The following is a 16,524-nucleotide window of genomic DNA, read 5'->3' on the forward strand; positions in this document are numbered from 1 at the left end:
CAGGAGGAGAGCTCAAGCCAGCAGTTGGAGCCCTGGTGGAGTAGCTCAATTGGTTAGAGCAGCGGTTCTCAACCTGTGGGTCGTGACCCCTTTGGGGGTCGAACGACCCTTTCACAGGGGTCGCCTAAGACCATCGGAAAACACATATATAATTACATATTGTTTTTGTGATTAATCACTATGCTTTAATTATGTTCAATTTGTAACAATGAAAATACATCCTGTATATCAGATATTTACATTACGATTCATAACAGTAGCAAAATTACAGTTATGAAGTAGCAACGAAAATAATTTTATGGTTGGGGGTCACCACAACATGAGGAACTGTATTAAAGGGTCGCGGCATTAGGAAGGTTGAGAACCACTGGGTTAGAGCATCGTCCCATACACCAATGTGGGTTTGATCTCAGGTCAGGGCACATATAAAAATCAACCAATGGATACATAAATAAGTGGAACAAAAAATCTCTCTCTCTCCATACCTCATCTCCCTCTCTTCCCCTTTCTTTCTCTCTCAGATCAAGCCTATATAATAAAAGGGTAATATGCAAAGATTGCTATGATGTGCACTGACCACCAGGGGGCAGACGCTCAAGGCAGGAGCTGCCCCCTGGTGGTCAGTGTGCTCCCACAGTGGGAGCTCCGCTCAGCCAGAAGCCTGGCTCATGGCTGGCCAGTGCCGCTTTGATGGCAGGAGCCTTGCCCACCTCCACAGCAGCACTAAGGATGTCCAGCTGATGACTTAGGAGCAGCCAGACATCCCCTGAGGGCTCCTGGACTGCAAAAGGGCCCAGGCCCCCTCCCCCCATAGTGCACGAATGTCATGCACTGGCCTCCAGTTTAAAATAATTTAACAAAGCAGGCAGTTGGAGGCAGGAGTCTGCAACTCAGGAGACAGAACTAGAGTCCTGCCTTCGGATCCTGAGTACAGATGAGGCTTATAGCCCTAGGGTTGGTGAGCTCTCTACAAGGTACTAGTAAGTGTTAATCTCCCTATTCCCTTAGATGAGGAAATGGTCTCAGAGAGGCTAAGGGACACCGCCAAAGTTAACAAAGCAGTGAGGGCCCAGGAGTGGGAAAGGCATGACTACTATGTCACATACAGGAGGCCTGCAGGGGCTATGGACAGGAACAGCTGGGACAGGTGGGTTGGCACCTAACTCTGGCAGGCCTTGAATCCCTGCAGAAGCTTGTTCTGAATTGAGTGGCCCCTGAATGGTTGTCTGAAGCCATTTACTAGTACTGGGTTCTTGGTTGAATTGAATCATCTCAGAGACTGATGCCATTGGTGGGGATTTAGGCTTCCCTGGCAGACTCCAGAAGGCAGTGAGGGTGGTGGGTATTTTTCTGGACAGGCAGATCTGTGTGGCCTCTCAAATCAAACTCTGACATGACAGCTCAGTCTGGGGAACCGAGGTAGCCCCTAAGATGGACTGCTCAGATGAACTGTGGGGCTGACTTGGAGGACTGTTTTCTCCAGGGTGGCGGGAGGGGGGACTCCCTCTTCTGTAAATAGGCAGGAGACTCGGGCCTCAAGCCAGGGAGTGGAGGGATCCTCTTCTTGTATAAGTTACATCTTTAAGGCTGGTCTCCCCCCTTTGTAGAGTTTAGGATTTGGTGAATCCCACTTGTCTCTGAGCCATCCAGCCACCTCCCTTCAAAGACATTGAGAGCACCAGTGCCAAAAGAATCAGATATTCTAAGCTGGACCAAGCACCCTGAGGAGGCGAGGAGGCGAGGAGGCGAGCACAGGAGGGGGAAGGGCACGCAGGCCTCCGGACTGTTTCCTGAAGTGTGCCAGGAGTGTATTCTTTAATCTCTAACTTCAAACTCCCATCCCACTGTTTTACAACATTCTTTTAAAAAATATATATATATTATTGATTTTTTACAGAGAGGAAGGGAGAGAGATAGAGAGTTAGAAACATCGATGAGAGAGAAACATCCATCAGCTGCCTCCTGCACACTCCCTACTGGGGATGTGCCCGCAACCAAGGTACATGCCCTTGACCGGAATCGAACCTGGGACCTTTCAGTCCGCAGGCCAACGCTCTATCCACTGAGCCAAACTGGTCAGAGCACAACATTCTTTTTTAAGAATTATTATATTTATTGAATTTTCAATCAAGTAGGAGAACAAAATGCAAATTAAATGGAATGTTTACAAATAAACCAGTACAAACTAATGTGCAGTCAGATGGAGCCATAAGATTTAATATCCTAAAACCAAAGAAATGACTAAATAAGCCATTACAAGCCATTAAGCAGCTAAAGTGTGTCATAAACTTTTTTACTGAAACTCATACTTGACTCAGGAAGCCTCTTTAATCTTCAACCAAAAGGTCAAATGATTCTTATAGTGTGGTGTTTAAGTTGTCCACTTGTTCCAGTTACTACCTCAAAGCTTAGTGTATAAAATACAACTATTTTATTTGTTCATGGATCCTGTAGCTTAGGATTTGGACATGAATGGCCTGATGATGTTGGCTTGTCTCTGCACAATGCCCATGGTCTCAGCAAGGACAACTCAAATGCCTCGTGTCTAGAACTGTTGACAGGAGTCCTTATGCATGGCCTCCCCATGTAGCTTCGGTTTCCTAACAGCCTGGATATGGTAGTTGGATTTCCTGCATGATGGTCCAGGGCATCAGGTGCAAGTGTGTAAAAAAATATATAAGGTAATAGCCTGTTTGGCCCAGTGGATAGAGTGTTGGCCTGCGGACCAAAGTGTCCCTGGTTAGATTCCGGTCAAGGGCACGTACAACGGTTGCAGGCTCCTCCCCTGCTCGGGCCCTGGTGAGGGACCAATCGATGTGTTTCTCTCACATGGATATGTCTCTCTTTCCCACTCTCTTCCACTCTCTCTAAAAATCAATGGAAAAATATCCTCAGGTGAGGATTAAAAAAATAAAACAGTAAGGTGAAAGCTGCATCACTCTTTATGACTCAGCCTTGTAAGGTCACATGGCATCACTTTCACCCTATGCTTTGGTCAAAGCAACCACAAGCCTGCCCAGATCCTTCAGACTTCTTGATGGGGAATGGAAGGTCACACAGGATAAGAACATGTGAGATGAGAAATATTACTGTGACAGTCTTTGGATAATACAATGTAACATAGTCTGCCCTCTCTCCAGCAGTTCACCTCATTCCCATTGCAAAACGCACTACACCCTTCCCAAGACCTCCAAAGTCTCAATTAATTATGTCATCAGGACAGTTTCAGACCTCATCCTCTAAATCAGGTCCATGTATAGATTAGGCTCCCCAGTAGTGGTTTCTCAAGTAGACTTCCTCTTGATCTGAAGACTACTTTGACTATGTATCTGAAGTATCTAAAACAAAATAGTAATTACTGGGTGTACTATGTATCATTTGTTACCAAACTGATGCATAAATGATGCGAGCTTTCATCTCCCTCTAGGAGAGCCCCCAGCACAGTAAGACCATCTACCTGAAGTGCTAAGAAGACACAACACTCTTCCTTCCTGATTTCCTTTTGAGTTCTTGGTAGTTTCTCCTGCTCAGATTGCCTCCTCCCTCCAATTCATTCATTCTATAAACACTCAGAACTGGCCATATGCCCGGCTCTATGGTGGGTGCTGGGGATGGAAAGACTGTTTATAGTCTGGAGGGGTAGACAGACATGTTGTCTGTGGGACAAGTGCTAGGTTGGGGTCATCACAGAGGTAATGAGGCAGAAAGGATGCCATCCAGGTCAGCCTGGGAGCGACTGGGATGGCCTCAGCGGGAGAAGCTAGATCCCATTCTGAAAGGCACACAAGGTGCAGCAAGGGCATCCCCTCGGATTGGAGGCCTACAGCTGAGGCCCAGCCTGCCCTTTGAATCTTTCTTCTCTGAACACAGATGTCCCCTGCTCCTCACCTCCTCTTTTACATCTTGAGGTATTCTTATGGTTCTAGACCAGCCAAGATGGGTTGATACCCAGCTAATGTTTCTTTTCTTTTTTAAAATATATTTTTATTGATTTCAGAGTGAGGAAGGGAGGAGGGAGAGATATAAACATCAGTGATGAGAGAGAATCATCAACCAGCTGACTCCTACAGGACCCCCACTGGGGATCAAGCCCAAAACCTGGGCATGTGCCCTAACCAGGAATTGAAAGCTGACCTCCTGGTTCATGGATTGATGCTCAACCACTGAGCTACACCAGCTGGGCTGTTTCTTTCTCTTTTTTAAAATATATTTTTATTGATTTCAGAGAGGAAGGGAGAGGGAGAGAGAGAGATAGAAACATCAATGATGAGAGAGAATCATTGATCAGCTGCCTCCTGCACACCCCCTACTGGGGATCGAGCCCACAACCCAGGCATGTGCCCTTGGTCGGAATTGAACCTGGGACTCTTCAGTCTGCAGGTTGATGCTCTATCCACTGTGCCAAACCGGCTAGTTTCTTTTTTTTTTTTTAAATCTTTATTGTTCAGATTATTACATTTGTTCCTCTTTTTTCCCCCCATAACTCCCCTCCTTCCAGCTCCCACCCCACCCTCCACCCTCACTCCCCACCCACTGAGTTCATCCATAGGTGCATGATTTTTGTCCAGTCACTTCCCGCATCTCCCACACCCCTTTTCCCCCAAGAATAGTCAGTCCATTCCCTTTCTATGTCCCTGATTCATTATAATCACCAGTTCATTCTGTACATCAGGTTATTTATTCACTTGATTCTTAGATTCATTTGTTGATAGATGCATATTTGTTGTTCATAATTTGTATCTTTACCTTTTTCTTCTTCTTCCTCTTCTTAAAGGATACCTTTCAGCATTTCATATAATACTGGTTTGGCGGTGATGAACTCCTTTAGTTTTTCCTTATCTGTGAAGCTCTTTATCTGACCTTCAATTCTGAATGATAGCTTTGCTGGATAAAGTAATCTTGGTTGTAGGTTCTTGGTATTCAGCACTTTGAATATTTCTTGCCATTCCCTTCTGGCCTGCAAAGTTTCTGTTGAGAAATCAGCTGACAGTCGTATGGGTATTCCCTTGTAGGTAATTGAGCCTCTTTCTCTTGCTGCTTTTAAGATTTTCTCTTTGTCTTTTGCTCTTGGCATTTTAATGATGATGTGTCTTGGTGTGGTCCTCTTTGGATTCCTTTTGTTTGGGGTTCTCTGCGCTTCTTGGACCTGTAAGTCCATTTCTTTCTCCAGGTGGGGGAAGTTTTCTGCCATTATTTCTTGAAATAGGTTTTCAATATCTTGCTGTCTCTCATCTTCTGGCACTCCAATGACTCTGATATTAGTCCGCTTAAAGCTGTCCCAGAGGCTCCTTACACTATCTTCACACTTTCGGATTCTTTTTTCATTTTGCTTTTCCAATTGGGTGTTTTTTGTCGAATCTTTGGTTTGATTCTTGTGCTCCTCTGGTCTGCTATTGGGTATAATATTCTTTATTTCAGTCCGTGTATGCTTACTTTCTAATTTCTTTATCGTAGCATCGAGGGTCTCATTAGTTTTCGTGAGGCTCTGCACAAATTTATGGCAAGCCCTCAAAATTGCGATTCTTAGCTCCATATCCTCCATTTCTGTCATGTTTTTTTGTCTCCGCATCTTTTATGCTTTCTTGGTGCACCCCCTTGTGGTCTCTGTGCGCAGTCTTGTTCTAGCCAAGCCTTAATTGTTGTAGTTAACACTAGAGGGATTTGACCACCAGGCCGACTGGCTGTGGAAATCAGCTCCCAAACCGGCTAGTTTCTTTATCTCATCCACAGAACTCCCAGATCCTTCCTCACCCTGTTGAGGGCTGATCCTTCTGATTCCTCAGCTCTGGGTCTCCACTGCCAAAAGACCTACCAGCCTTCCAGACTGGGTTTGGTCCCATCTTGGTGCTCACTCAACTCCACATTCCTTACAAAGGGCTGCATCACACTGCTCTACAGTTGCCTGGCTTTCCCCCATTGGCCATAAAGCATGGCACAGAGCAAGGCTTCTGAGACCACCTGGAGAGTGAATGAATGAGCAAATGAATTATCATAGTCAACATGCTATAGTCATTTGTGATTGACTCGTTGAGCTTCCTTCCTCTACGAGCCAGGTCTATGTTCTGTCCCCAGCCTTGTTCCTATTCACTTGGTCCAGTTTCTAAGAAATGTTCTGACTTTTCTAGCACCCAGGTTGAACAAGATCTCATGGAGGGTGGGTAGGTCTTTTCTTCCAGGCCAGAACAACTCCAGTCTCATTCTTTTCCACCTGCAGCCTCTTTTCTTTAACTTCCAAAGAGGCAAGGTCAGAATCACAAAGATCCCTCAGGCATCCTTCAGGGTGCTCCTCCTCCTACCAACTCTCATTTTATTTATTTATTTCCAACTCTCATTTTAAAACCCATCACTCACTGGTGGTAGACAGGCACTGGCCTGAGCACACAGACCAACATTAGATTTCTGTTTATTATCTGATAATCTCCTTCCCCGCCAACTGTGGGGCAGAGATCATACTGCTAAGCTCACCATCTTTGTGTCCCAAGTATCTGGTACTTAATAGACTCAGTAAATATTAACTGAATGAATGGGTGAGTGAGTGAGTGCAGTCAAGATTTCTGCTATGATCCCAGCAGCTGGGTGTTGTGAGAGCAGGTTCAAGACCTGTTCTTCTCCAAAGGGTTACCTATTTGACCATTCTCAAGGTCCGTTTGATGTATTTGACTTTTATGCAAGCCCTTGAGGGTGGAAGGAAGAATAAATAGTTCCTGCCCAGGTCCCTGGATAAGGATCAGTTCACTGTGAAATATTTGTACCACAGAGAACCCCCATCTCAACCCCAATCCTTGCCTGATTTCTCTCTCTATGGGAATTCTTTTCATCAGCTGGCTTAATTTATCTTTACATGAAAAACAGAAACAGTGTGTGGTCTCATGTATGTTGTTAATCCTCACCCGAGGATATTTTCCCCCCATTGATTTTTAGAGAGAGTGGAAGGGAGGGGGAGAGACAGAGAGAAATATCCTCCACGAGCCTGACCAGGGCCCTGCAACCAAGGTACGTGCCCTTGACCAGAATAGAACCCAGAATGGTCTGCAGGCCAATGCTCTATCCACTGAGCCAAACTGGCTAGGCCAAAAAGTTTTGTTTTACAAAGGAAAGGGCAGGCATTTCAGAAAATTGAGTGGAAAGAGCTGGGGGTGATAGTATAATCCTATATCCTATATAATAAAAGCCTAATATGCTAAGTGTCCAGTCATTGGGTCATCTGTTCAACCAATCAAAGCATAGTATGCTAATGATATGCTAAGACTGCTCAACCACTCGCAATGATGTGCACTGACCACCAGGGGGCAGACGCTCCAATAGGTAGGTTAGCTTGTTGCTGGGGTCTGGTGATTGGGACTGAGCTAGATGGGCTGGACATGCCCTGGAGCCCTCCCGTGGTTCCTCCCTGGCTGGCCAACCTCCCGGTGGTGTCCCTCGGCCTAGCCTGTGCCCTCTCGCAATCTGGGACCCCTCAGGGAATATCGGAGAGCCGGTTTCGGCCGGATCCCGCAGGCCAGGCCAAAGAACCCTAGTAGTGCATGAATTCATGCACAGGGCCTCTAGTGTGCTACCTAAATGTATTAATTCAAGCTGATGTTTGCAGCTCACATCTATCATGTCACAGGATTCTTAAACAAGAACCAGATTCAGGCCCTAGCTGGTTTGGCTCAGTGGATAGAGCAGCAGCCTGTGTACTGAAGGGTCCCGAGTTGGATTCCAGTCAAGGGCACATGCGTGGGTGCGGCTGGAAACCAGTAGGGGGCGTGCAGGAGGCAGCCCATCGGTGATTCTCATCGTTGATGTTTCTATCTCTCCCTCTCCCTTCCTCTCTGAACTTGGTCGAGTTATGTTCAATAAAAATTTATTTTAAAAAAACAAAAGAACCAGATTCAGGATTTTGGATTCTAATGCCAGATATTTCGTTGCTGGTCTTGTTCCACAGTACTCTTTGTTGTTCACCTAGCTTACTGAAGCCAACAAAGTAGCCGTGAAGGTGGCCCTGGAAACCTAGGAACTGGAAGTTTTCAGGAAATGCAGTTTTCTTCTCTAGAACGAGGGCCGGGTTAATGCATCCCAAGAGACAGCTTGTTTCCAGCTTCATGGACATCCTCTATGATTTAAGGGAACGTCAGTGGAATTTAACATACCATTCTTTCTTACAATTTTTTTTCTAAGTGTGCTCGAAGAGAATTGTTTTGGAGACCACCGAGAACAGTTGGCGTGGGGGGAAAGAGAAATTACAAATAAGTATCCTCATTCAGGATTCAGAGGTAGAGCAGCCTCTGTGAGCCATAGGGACCAATGCGGATCAAGCGTTTAAACAAGATGGTGGCCGGGGCAGGACCGCTCTATCTTTCCGGATGAAACTCTATGGCAGAGCGGAGCGCACAGCTGAAGCGGAGAGGGGTGATAAGCCGACCACACTAGCGCCAGGGAGACCGGAGCGCAGAGAGCTCTGCTGCGCATGTGTGACTGGGCCGGAGGCTGGCTGGGGGCGGGGGGGCGGTCTTGAGACAAGGAGCCCACCCCACACGGCAAGTTTTCTGAAACGTGTGAGTCGTTTAGGTCCAGTTACAGCCGTGGTGGGGCGTTTCCTACAACGCATGCGTTCTAGACGAGGCTAGCGATACGGTGGCGTGGTCTTTTCAACGTCCGGCGTACAAACGACGTCTGAGGTGGAAGGGGTGGTCAAGCTTCCCAATACACATGCGCTTTGTGGTCGAGGCGTTTCCTTCAGAGGGTGCGGAGTCTAGGGCTCCTTATTGCGCAGGCGCAAGAACTGTCCGGTAGGGCTAGTGGTCTGTCACGGGGAGGGAAGAGGAGGTTAAAGGATTAAAAAACCGGGTGCGCCTGCGCGTTGCCTACTAGTGGGCTGAACTCAGGATTTGTGAGGGGTGGAGAAACGTATACACGTCATTGGATGGGTAGGTGGGAGGGAGGAGGGAGCCTGGGGAGGATCTTTGCGCTTGCGCAGTGCGGGGGTGGAGGGCGGAGGAGCTAGATAGCACGCTTGCGCGGCTGTCACAGGGCTGCTTGGTTGGTCAGTGGGGAGTCGGCGCCTGCGTACTAAGACCCGTGTGCAGCAGCGGCGGCGGCGGCGGCGACGGCGGCAGCGGGCTCAGAGGCAGCGGTTGGGCTCGCGGCGAGCGGACGGGGTCGAGTTATTGCGTTCGCGCGAGGTGAGAGCGGGCAGGGCGCGCGTGCGCGGAACCTTGACTTGGATCTGGGAGTAGAGATGGAACTGCGCGGGGGTCGGGGAGGGGGCAGAAGGGAGCGGCGGTGGCCGCCGCCGGGGTCCGGTCGGCGAGCGGCGCGAGGTGCGGAAAGGCGCGGGTGCGTGCCCTGGTTAGCGCGTGCGGTGACGGTTGGGTCCTGCCGGGTGACGTTGGAGCGACGCAGGGCGGGGGACGGCGAGCCGCGAGGCCGCCACGCGGGAGAGGCCGCCAGGCGGTCACGCCGGGGCGAGGGCCGGGGGCCAGATCGGCCCGGCGGGACAAGGGTACCTGGGCGGTTGAGAACCAGGCGCCGCGCGGCCACGTGAGGTGGGGGAGGGGGCTATTCGGTGAGAGGGCATTTAGGGGGGGCTGGCGGCCAGCGGGGGGAGGGGAGGCGGCGTGGCTCCGGACTGGCGCGGCCTTTGAGGAGGGGGCAGCTGCGGCACCGGAAGTGCCCCGTACGGAAGGCTGCCCTCGGGGTCAGAGGCCGCATGGCCGAACGTGGACTGGGTCCGCATGGCAGCGCGGGGACCCCTCCCCCCAAGTCCCGGCCACCGGAAGCCCCGGGCGGCCACATGGGCGGGAGTCGGCAACCCTCAGCGCGGGGAGAGCGGGTCCTCGTGGGCGCCTAAGAGCGCTTGGGAATCGGAGGAGTGGGAGAAGCCGGAGGCCCGGACCGCGATCACCGAGAGCGCCCACTGCGGGCATATGTTAGCGCGCTCCCACCTCATGGGCCCCGGGAGCGCTCCCCCAAACCTCAGGTGAAGTGAGGGGGCCAGCCAGGTGTGACACTGGTCCTTGCTAGGAAGTCAGAGAAATGGAGAAAACGAGGGCGATTGGACGGGAGCCCAACTCGGTGGTGCTGACAGCGCCTTAAAGCCCGGGGCCGATGAGTTCCCCGCTGTTAGAGGTGCTCAGAGCCTTGTCACTGTCTCCCTCGATGTGTGTTTGGGAGTTCTGGCTTTAGAGTCTTAATTCTACTAACCTAGTATAAGTTATACTACTAATTACTACCAGTCTTTTGCTTTCGTTTTATTGTCATTCACCACTCCCCACTCCCTCACTTTCTGACTTACAGGCCCCGTCTGAAAAGCCGACAGGACCGAAGCATCTTGGGAAAAGTGGGAGGGCCCTCGAGACGCTGGGTTCCTGGGTTCCCTTTGGGAAACAAGATTGAGGTGTTTGGCAGGGGGATCGGTTAGAAAACAACTTTACTTTCTCCCCCTTGGCTGCATCGACAAATGCCTGTTGGAGAGGCGGGAATCCCCCAAAGAGCCCTTGTGGTTTCCTGTACCAATGACTAGCTTGTGTGTGGATAGGGTGGGGGGGGTGTAACAGAGACGGGTGGGGCCCTGCCCGCCGGTATCCACCCTCCCTTCTCCCCTCCGCATTAGCCCCGCCCTTTGGCTGGCTCATAGCTGCTCACCTAATTATAGCCCTGGTTATGTGTGGGCTAAAGGGGTAGTTGGTTTCAGTGGCAAGTAACACCTGAGTCCTCCCCCTCCCCAGGGATTAGGTCTTTGCCCATCTCAGATTTGACATCCTAATGCCCCCAAACTTCTTTTCCCAAGTCCCCTTTAACTTTCAGTTGGGGTGGGGATCCAGCTTATTCTCCCCAATGTACACACATGAGTTCTTGAGTATTTGTGATTCCAATCAGTATTTAATCTAGGAATTTTTATTTTATTTTAAGTGGGTAATGGAATAAACATCTGGAATGAAAATGAAGCAGTTTCTAGAGAGGAGTGGGATAAATTGGAGACACTGTTAGCTTCCATCCTTGCTGACCCCAGTTTTTTTCTTGACTAGTTGGAATCGAAGCCTCTTAAAATGGCAGATGATTTGGACTTCGAGACAGGAGATGCAGGGGCCTCAGCCACCTTCCCAATGCAGTGCTCAGCATTACGTAAGAATGGCTTTGTGGTGCTCAAAGGACGGCCATGTAAGATTGTGGAGATGTCCACCTCCAAGACTGGCAAGCACGGCCATGCCAAGGTTAGAATTCCACCTCTTCACATCTTGCTTTCCCCACATTTCCCATGCCCATGGGGCTCCTGGCAGCAAGCTATCAGTAGTCCTAGCCTTCTATTGACTCTTTTCCTATTTATTATCCAGTTGTGTTCAGCACTCAGCCCCGATACCGTTCTTTCTACACTTGCTACCAGCCTTGAGCCTCTTCCACCATCATTCTCTGATAACTCCCTCTATCTCTATGTGGATCTCTAACTTCTCTTGGTGGTCCTTTATGCTCTGGCTATTTAGCTGCTCCATCCTTATTCATGGCTTTCACTTTTTCTGTTGGTCTTTCTTTCCTTGAATCTCTGTAGGTGCTCTTTATTCCTATCACTTTGCCCAGGGTTTCTTCAATCCTAATGAAATGTAGCCTTCCCTGAAGGGGGCCAGGGTAGCTGCCCCCTCTCCTTGAGTTAATAGAGCCTCCTTGCCCATTGGGTCCTAACATTCTTGCCCAGTGCTTTCCTTGGCACTTCAGACTTTTATTTTTTCCTCAAAAGTTCAATCCTGTCTTCTGTTGACTTGGCATTAATCCTGGGTTACCCCTGATGTCCTAGATTCTTCTATTTCATGTTTTTCTTATTTCCTAATTGCTTTATTCTTTCTGATTTCCCCCAAGTAATTTTTTCTTTTCAGCTCTCTTCCTTTCTCAGTCCTTCCTGTATTCTCAGCTCTTTCCCTTCTACCTTTCTTATTTTCCAAGTTTTTAGCCTTTTATTTACCAATGATTTGATAGCTTGAAGTAACTGACTACTCCAAAGCTGGCCTACATTTTCCCTTGTGCTGTCAATCTAGTCTCAATGGTGGTCTTTTCCCCTCAGGTTCCTTTTGGAAGTTTTAATATTTCTTGAATTTATGGCTCATTACCAATTCCCCTAATCTTTGCCCAATCTAGTCTGACTTCCCTCACCAGCAGGGACAACTTCAACTTTCATCTCCTCCATCCTGAAGTTTAGTTGGGTTTCTCTTTGATGTGATGCATACATACAGGTCCACCTGGTTGGTATTGACATCTTTACTGGGAAGAAGTATGAAGATATCTGCCCGTCAACTCATAATATGGATGTTCCCAACATTAAAAGGAATGATTTCCAGGTATGTGGATGGTCTTGCTGTAGGGTTAGTCAGTTGGGGTGGGGGCGCAGAAACTGATTGATCAGAAGAGCTTGTGCTGGGAGGAGAGGGTATTGGTATGTCAGACCCTGTCTCCTCAACCTTCAGCTTCCTTCCCTCTTTTCCCCCAGCTGATTGGCATCCAGGATGGGTATCTATCACTGCTCCAGGACAGCGGGGAGGTGCGAGAGGACCTTCGTCTGCCTGAGGGAGACCTTGGCAAGGAAATTGAGCAGAAGTACGACTGTGGAGAGGAGATCCTGGTATAGTGCCCCACCCACTTTCTTTTGTGCCCAGCTTTGCTCCTTGTGCTTGGTCCCTGGGCTCAGACTTCTGATTCTCCCTTTTGTTCCCCAAAGATTACAGTGCTGTCTGCCATGACGGAGGAGGCAGCTGTTGCAATCAAGGCCATGGCAAAATAACTGGCTCCCAGGTGAGTGACAAACTCCCCTCAAGTCCCCTTCACATACTTTGTGGATGCTTTAGTCTTAATTGTTCTAGGCTTTCTGACCCCTAAGCCTTCCTCCTGTTAAAGGTATTATCCTGTCTTACCTGGTTTCTCTTTTGTACGCAGGGTGGCGGTGGTGGCGCAGTGATCCTCGAGCCTGCAGAGGCCCCCTCCCCCAGCCTGGCTCAGCTCTGGCCCCGGCCCTTGGCTGGACTCCTACACAATTTATTTGATGTTTTATTTTGGTTTCCTCCACCCCCTCAATCTGTTGGGGAGCCCCTGCCCTTCACCCTGCTCCCTTGGCCAGGAGTGAGTGAGCCATGGCCTTGGTGAAGCTGCCTTCCTCTTCTCCCCTCACACTACAGCCCTTGTGGGGGAGATGGGGTGGGTGCTGCTTGTGGTTTAGGTTTTTTTTTTTTATTGTAAATTCTGGAATCAGCCGTGGATTCTGGCAAATGGTCCGTGTGCCCTCCCCCCCACTCATCCCTGGTCTGGTCCCTGTTCCTATAGCCCTTTACCCCAAGCACCACCCCCCCAGACTGGGGACCAGCTCCTTCCCCATGCCTATGTCTCTCCCCAAATCCCTTTAGCAGGAGAGGGAAGAGGAGGAGAGGAAAGGGGACCTGCTCCCCTCCTCAGGCATCTGGGAGGGCCCTGCCCCCATGGGCTTCACCCTTTCCTGTGGGCTCTCACCCTGACACATTTGTTAAAATCAAACCTGAATAAAACTACAAGTTTAATATGAAGCCCCAACTTGGCTACTCTGAATAAATGGGTACTTGCTAACTAGAAGGGAAAACTTGGGAACCAAAAATAGATTATAGATTAGACTGTGACAATGAGTTCATTACAATCAACCCACTGTCCCCAGTCTGGGAACACTAACTTGCCATGGACCTGTTGCCTATCCCCCACCCTTTAAGCAGCCCTGGCCTAGTCCAGGTGGGGGTGAACACAAACAGTAGTAGCCAGGGGCAATGGCAGATAGATTTTATTGGCCTAGGACATACCAGGGACTCTCACCCAAGGTAGGGGGTGGGGTGAGGTTGAAGATGAAATTTGATGGTCACTTGTGATAGAATCTTGGGTTCTGGCTGTGTTGGAGGAATGGGAGCCGGGGGCCAGGTTGGCTAGTAGCAGCAAAGCTGGACTGGTGGTGATGAAAGGGGGGGGGTTTGTCAGTGCGCATGTTCTCCCTTCTGGTCCACACCCATATAACCACCCCCAAGGAGGAAGGGAAAACCATGGGTGTGGGCCTGTCCTACCCAATCCTGTTTGCCATGGTACTGCAGAGACTGACAGGTATGATTATCACCCTTACCTTCCCTGCTGGTTGCATCTGCACAGGGAGCTGGGGGGAGGCGAGGAGTCCAGGGGCTGGATGCAGAGCTTGGGGGTGCATGGGGCGCAGGGAGGACTGCAGAGAACAGAGTCAGAACCCGCGGCAGCCTGGGGTTCCCCATAGCAAAGCCCTTCCCCTGATCTCCCCAAGCTCCACACTCACTGAGTCAGAGAAGCCAGTTTGCTGGTTAGCATGTTCCATTTGCTTTTGTAGAGACAGGGCACCACCAGGCTGGAGGAACCCTAGGTGGGAAAGAAGGGTGTGTGAAGCGAGTAGAGAATGGGAAAGGGAGAACCTGTGGAACCAGGGCCCCTGAATAGGGTGTTATCACCTGTCTGGGTGGGCTGGAAGTGGCTGTGCACAGCATAGGGCTGTGGCTGTGGCTGAGACAAGTACTGCACTGCAGGAAAGGCTGAAGGTGCTGAAAAAGATAGGAAGCACAGCCATTAGAACCTCCCTTTAGTCTGTTCACAGCACTAACCCTCTGGGCCTCGAAAGTGCCCCCTCCCCTCTTTTCCCACCACTCACCTCTGAGCTGCTGACTAGGGCTATAGGCCGGTTGAGCGGGTCCATAGTGAGGTGGGGGCTGAGCAGTCCCATAGGCACCACCTGGGCTGCCTTGGAATTGCCCGTGCTCTGGGGTCCCTGTGAAAGCTGCAGAGCCCACATAATGCCGGGTCTAAGGAGGATGAGAACTCACTGTAAACTTGAAAGCAGAATCTCAATTGACTGTGTGTGCTCCCATTTTTCTCCATACATGTCAGTGTCACACTCATTGCTTGAATAGTGGTTTAGCAAGGTGGGTGGAAGTAGTAGGGGAAACACCAATTTGACTCCTCTTACTGTAAGCACTTGGGGTCCGAACATCTGTTTGGCTCTGTCAGCTGCCATGAGGGTGCCTGGGCGATTGTGTCCTCCAGGGCTCCCTAGAGAGGGAGAGGGGCTTCATGACGCTGAAGTGCAGTCTACAAGACCCAGGAGGGCCCATTGACAGGTGGTTTCTGCAACCCTCACCCTGCATGCTGAGGAGATGAGTTCCCGTGTGAACAGTCAGGCTCTGTGGGTATGCGGCTGATGTCAGAGTGGTTAAGTCACTAGAGGGAAAGGAAGGCAGGTCAAACATCAAGGACAAGTGTCCTCTTGCCACAAACACCGATCTTTTGTTACCTGACTCCATCTATACGTTTTGCCCAATTTTAATTTTAGCTCCAATCCCACCTCTGCTCTTTTCGCCTCCGTTTTTCTTCCTCATGTAAAACTTTCTTGAGCTGCAGGAAAAGCTGGTGCTTCTCTTCCTGAAGGGCCAAAAGCTTCTCTTCCAGCTTCAGGATCTGGAGAAAGGGAGGGAAAAGAAGAAGGTAGGAGAGCCAAGGGAAGAAAGTCCATCTGGGAAAGATGGACTGCACATACCTGTTCTTTGGTTTCCTCTAAGGACATTCTCTCTTCCATCTCCTTTTTCTTTCGTCTCTCCTGCTCTTCCTTCATCTTCTGTTCCATCATCTTGTCTACTTCTTCTTCCTCTGGAGGAAGGTCACACAGGGAAAGTGGCAGAATGGTTCATTAGAACGTTAGAGACTGAAGCCAGCAAAAATGGTTATCCCAGTGCTATCGATAAGAGGCTTCCGATCACTGCAGGGGGACGGAGAGGTAAGGTTCACTAGGTGCTCTCCAAGGTCCTTCCCGGCTGAGGAATTCTGCAGGTCAGCCCTGGCGACTTGAACGCCCACCACCACGGGGCTGTTCCACCCCCCTCCTAGCTTCTGCCGCCGCCGCACTGATCGGCCCGAGGGTGGGGCCTGGAACAGCGTGTCCACAGGGGTGTGTGCCCTCCCGCCTTGGCTCCGGCTCACCCTGCCGCTTGCGCTCCCGCTCCATCATGATGTGCCGGTGCAACGCCCTGGCCATGGCGTTGGAAAGCTTGGGGCGCTCCAGGAGCGCAGGCATGGTGCTGCCGGGGACGCACGGGCCGTGGGCGCCCGGCTCTGTCGCTGACTGCCAGGCCTCGGACTGGGCCTGTGGGTAGCGAGCGCTCAGGGACAAGCGCGTCTGCTCGGCCGAGACCGAAGTCCGCCCACCGCCCCGGTCACGTGTCGGGGACCCGCCGCCCCGCGCCGCCCGACCGCGGGGCCGCCCCCCGCGCACCCCAGGGGTCGCGGGCGTTTGTTCTTTTTCTTCCAGGGGCTTCCTTCGGCCCCACCGGCTCCGGCCCCTCCCTACCCTCTTTCTCCGCGCTTCGCTCCCCACTGCGCGCCTTGGCTATACGTCACATCCGGTAATTGGGCTTAATCCTTCCGGGTTCACATCAGGGGCTTTAAGGGTTGGGCGGAAGGAAAAGGCGGAAGTGTCGAGGACGGGTGCCTGTGGCGTCCAAACTCCTCCACTGGGCCCGCCCCACGCCGACCAGCCCT

General features: G+C 50.6%; 2 protein-coding genes across 4 annotated transcripts; one reads left to right on the top strand and one right to left on the bottom strand.

Moving 5' to 3' along the window:
* The first annotated feature begins 8,962 nt into the window (after positions 1 to 8,962).
* Positions 8,963 to 13,527, top strand: EIF5A (eukaryotic translation initiation factor 5A). Of its 2 annotated transcripts, none has more exons than XM_006105483.2 (6): positions 8,963 to 9,164; positions 11,010 to 11,195; positions 12,204 to 12,308; positions 12,458 to 12,589; positions 12,686 to 12,759; positions 12,901 to 13,527. In XM_006105483.2, the coding sequence occupies exons 2-5, from the start codon at positions 11,031 to 11,033 to the stop codon at positions 12,746 to 12,748; spliced, it is 465 nt and encodes a 154-aa protein (XP_006105545.1). In that variant the 5' UTR covers positions 8,963 to 9,164; positions 11,010 to 11,030; the 3' UTR covers positions 12,749 to 12,759; positions 12,901 to 13,527. The 2 variants fall into 2 exon arrangements, with proteins under 2 accessions (XP_006105545.1, XP_006105546.1); XM_006105484.2 differs by lacking the exon at positions 8,963 to 9,164 and adding an exon at positions 9,388 to 9,527.
* A 221-nt stretch (positions 13,528 to 13,748) lies between these two features.
* On the bottom strand, positions 13,749 to 16,433 carry GPS2 (G protein pathway suppressor 2). Of its 2 annotated transcripts, XM_014447626.2 has the most exons (11): positions 16,334 to 16,433; positions 15,967 to 16,129; positions 15,527 to 15,636; positions 15,335 to 15,447; positions 15,131 to 15,210; positions 14,960 to 15,042; positions 14,645 to 14,795; positions 14,448 to 14,537; positions 14,279 to 14,358; positions 14,096 to 14,191; positions 13,749 to 13,924 (listed from the first exon to the last, which is right to left on the bottom strand). In XM_014447626.2, the coding sequence occupies exons 2-11, from the start codon at positions 16,058 to 16,060 to the stop codon at positions 13,841 to 13,843; spliced, it is 981 nt and encodes a 326-aa protein (XP_014303112.1). In that variant the 5' UTR covers positions 16,061 to 16,129; positions 16,334 to 16,433; the 3' UTR covers positions 13,749 to 13,840. The 2 variants fall into 2 exon arrangements, with proteins under 2 accessions (XP_014303112.1, XP_006105547.1); XM_006105485.3 differs by lacking the exon at positions 16,334 to 16,433 and having other exon boundaries at positions 15,967 to 16,226.
* Between the last annotated feature and the right edge of the window lie 91 nt (positions 16,434 to 16,524).

Source organism: Myotis lucifugus, unplaced genomic scaffold (assembly GCF_000147115.1).
Source record: "Myotis lucifugus unplaced genomic scaffold, Myoluc2.0 scaffold_690, whole genome shotgun sequence".
NCBI classification, from domain to species: Eukaryota; Metazoa; Chordata; class Mammalia; order Chiroptera; family Vespertilionidae; genus Myotis; species Myotis lucifugus.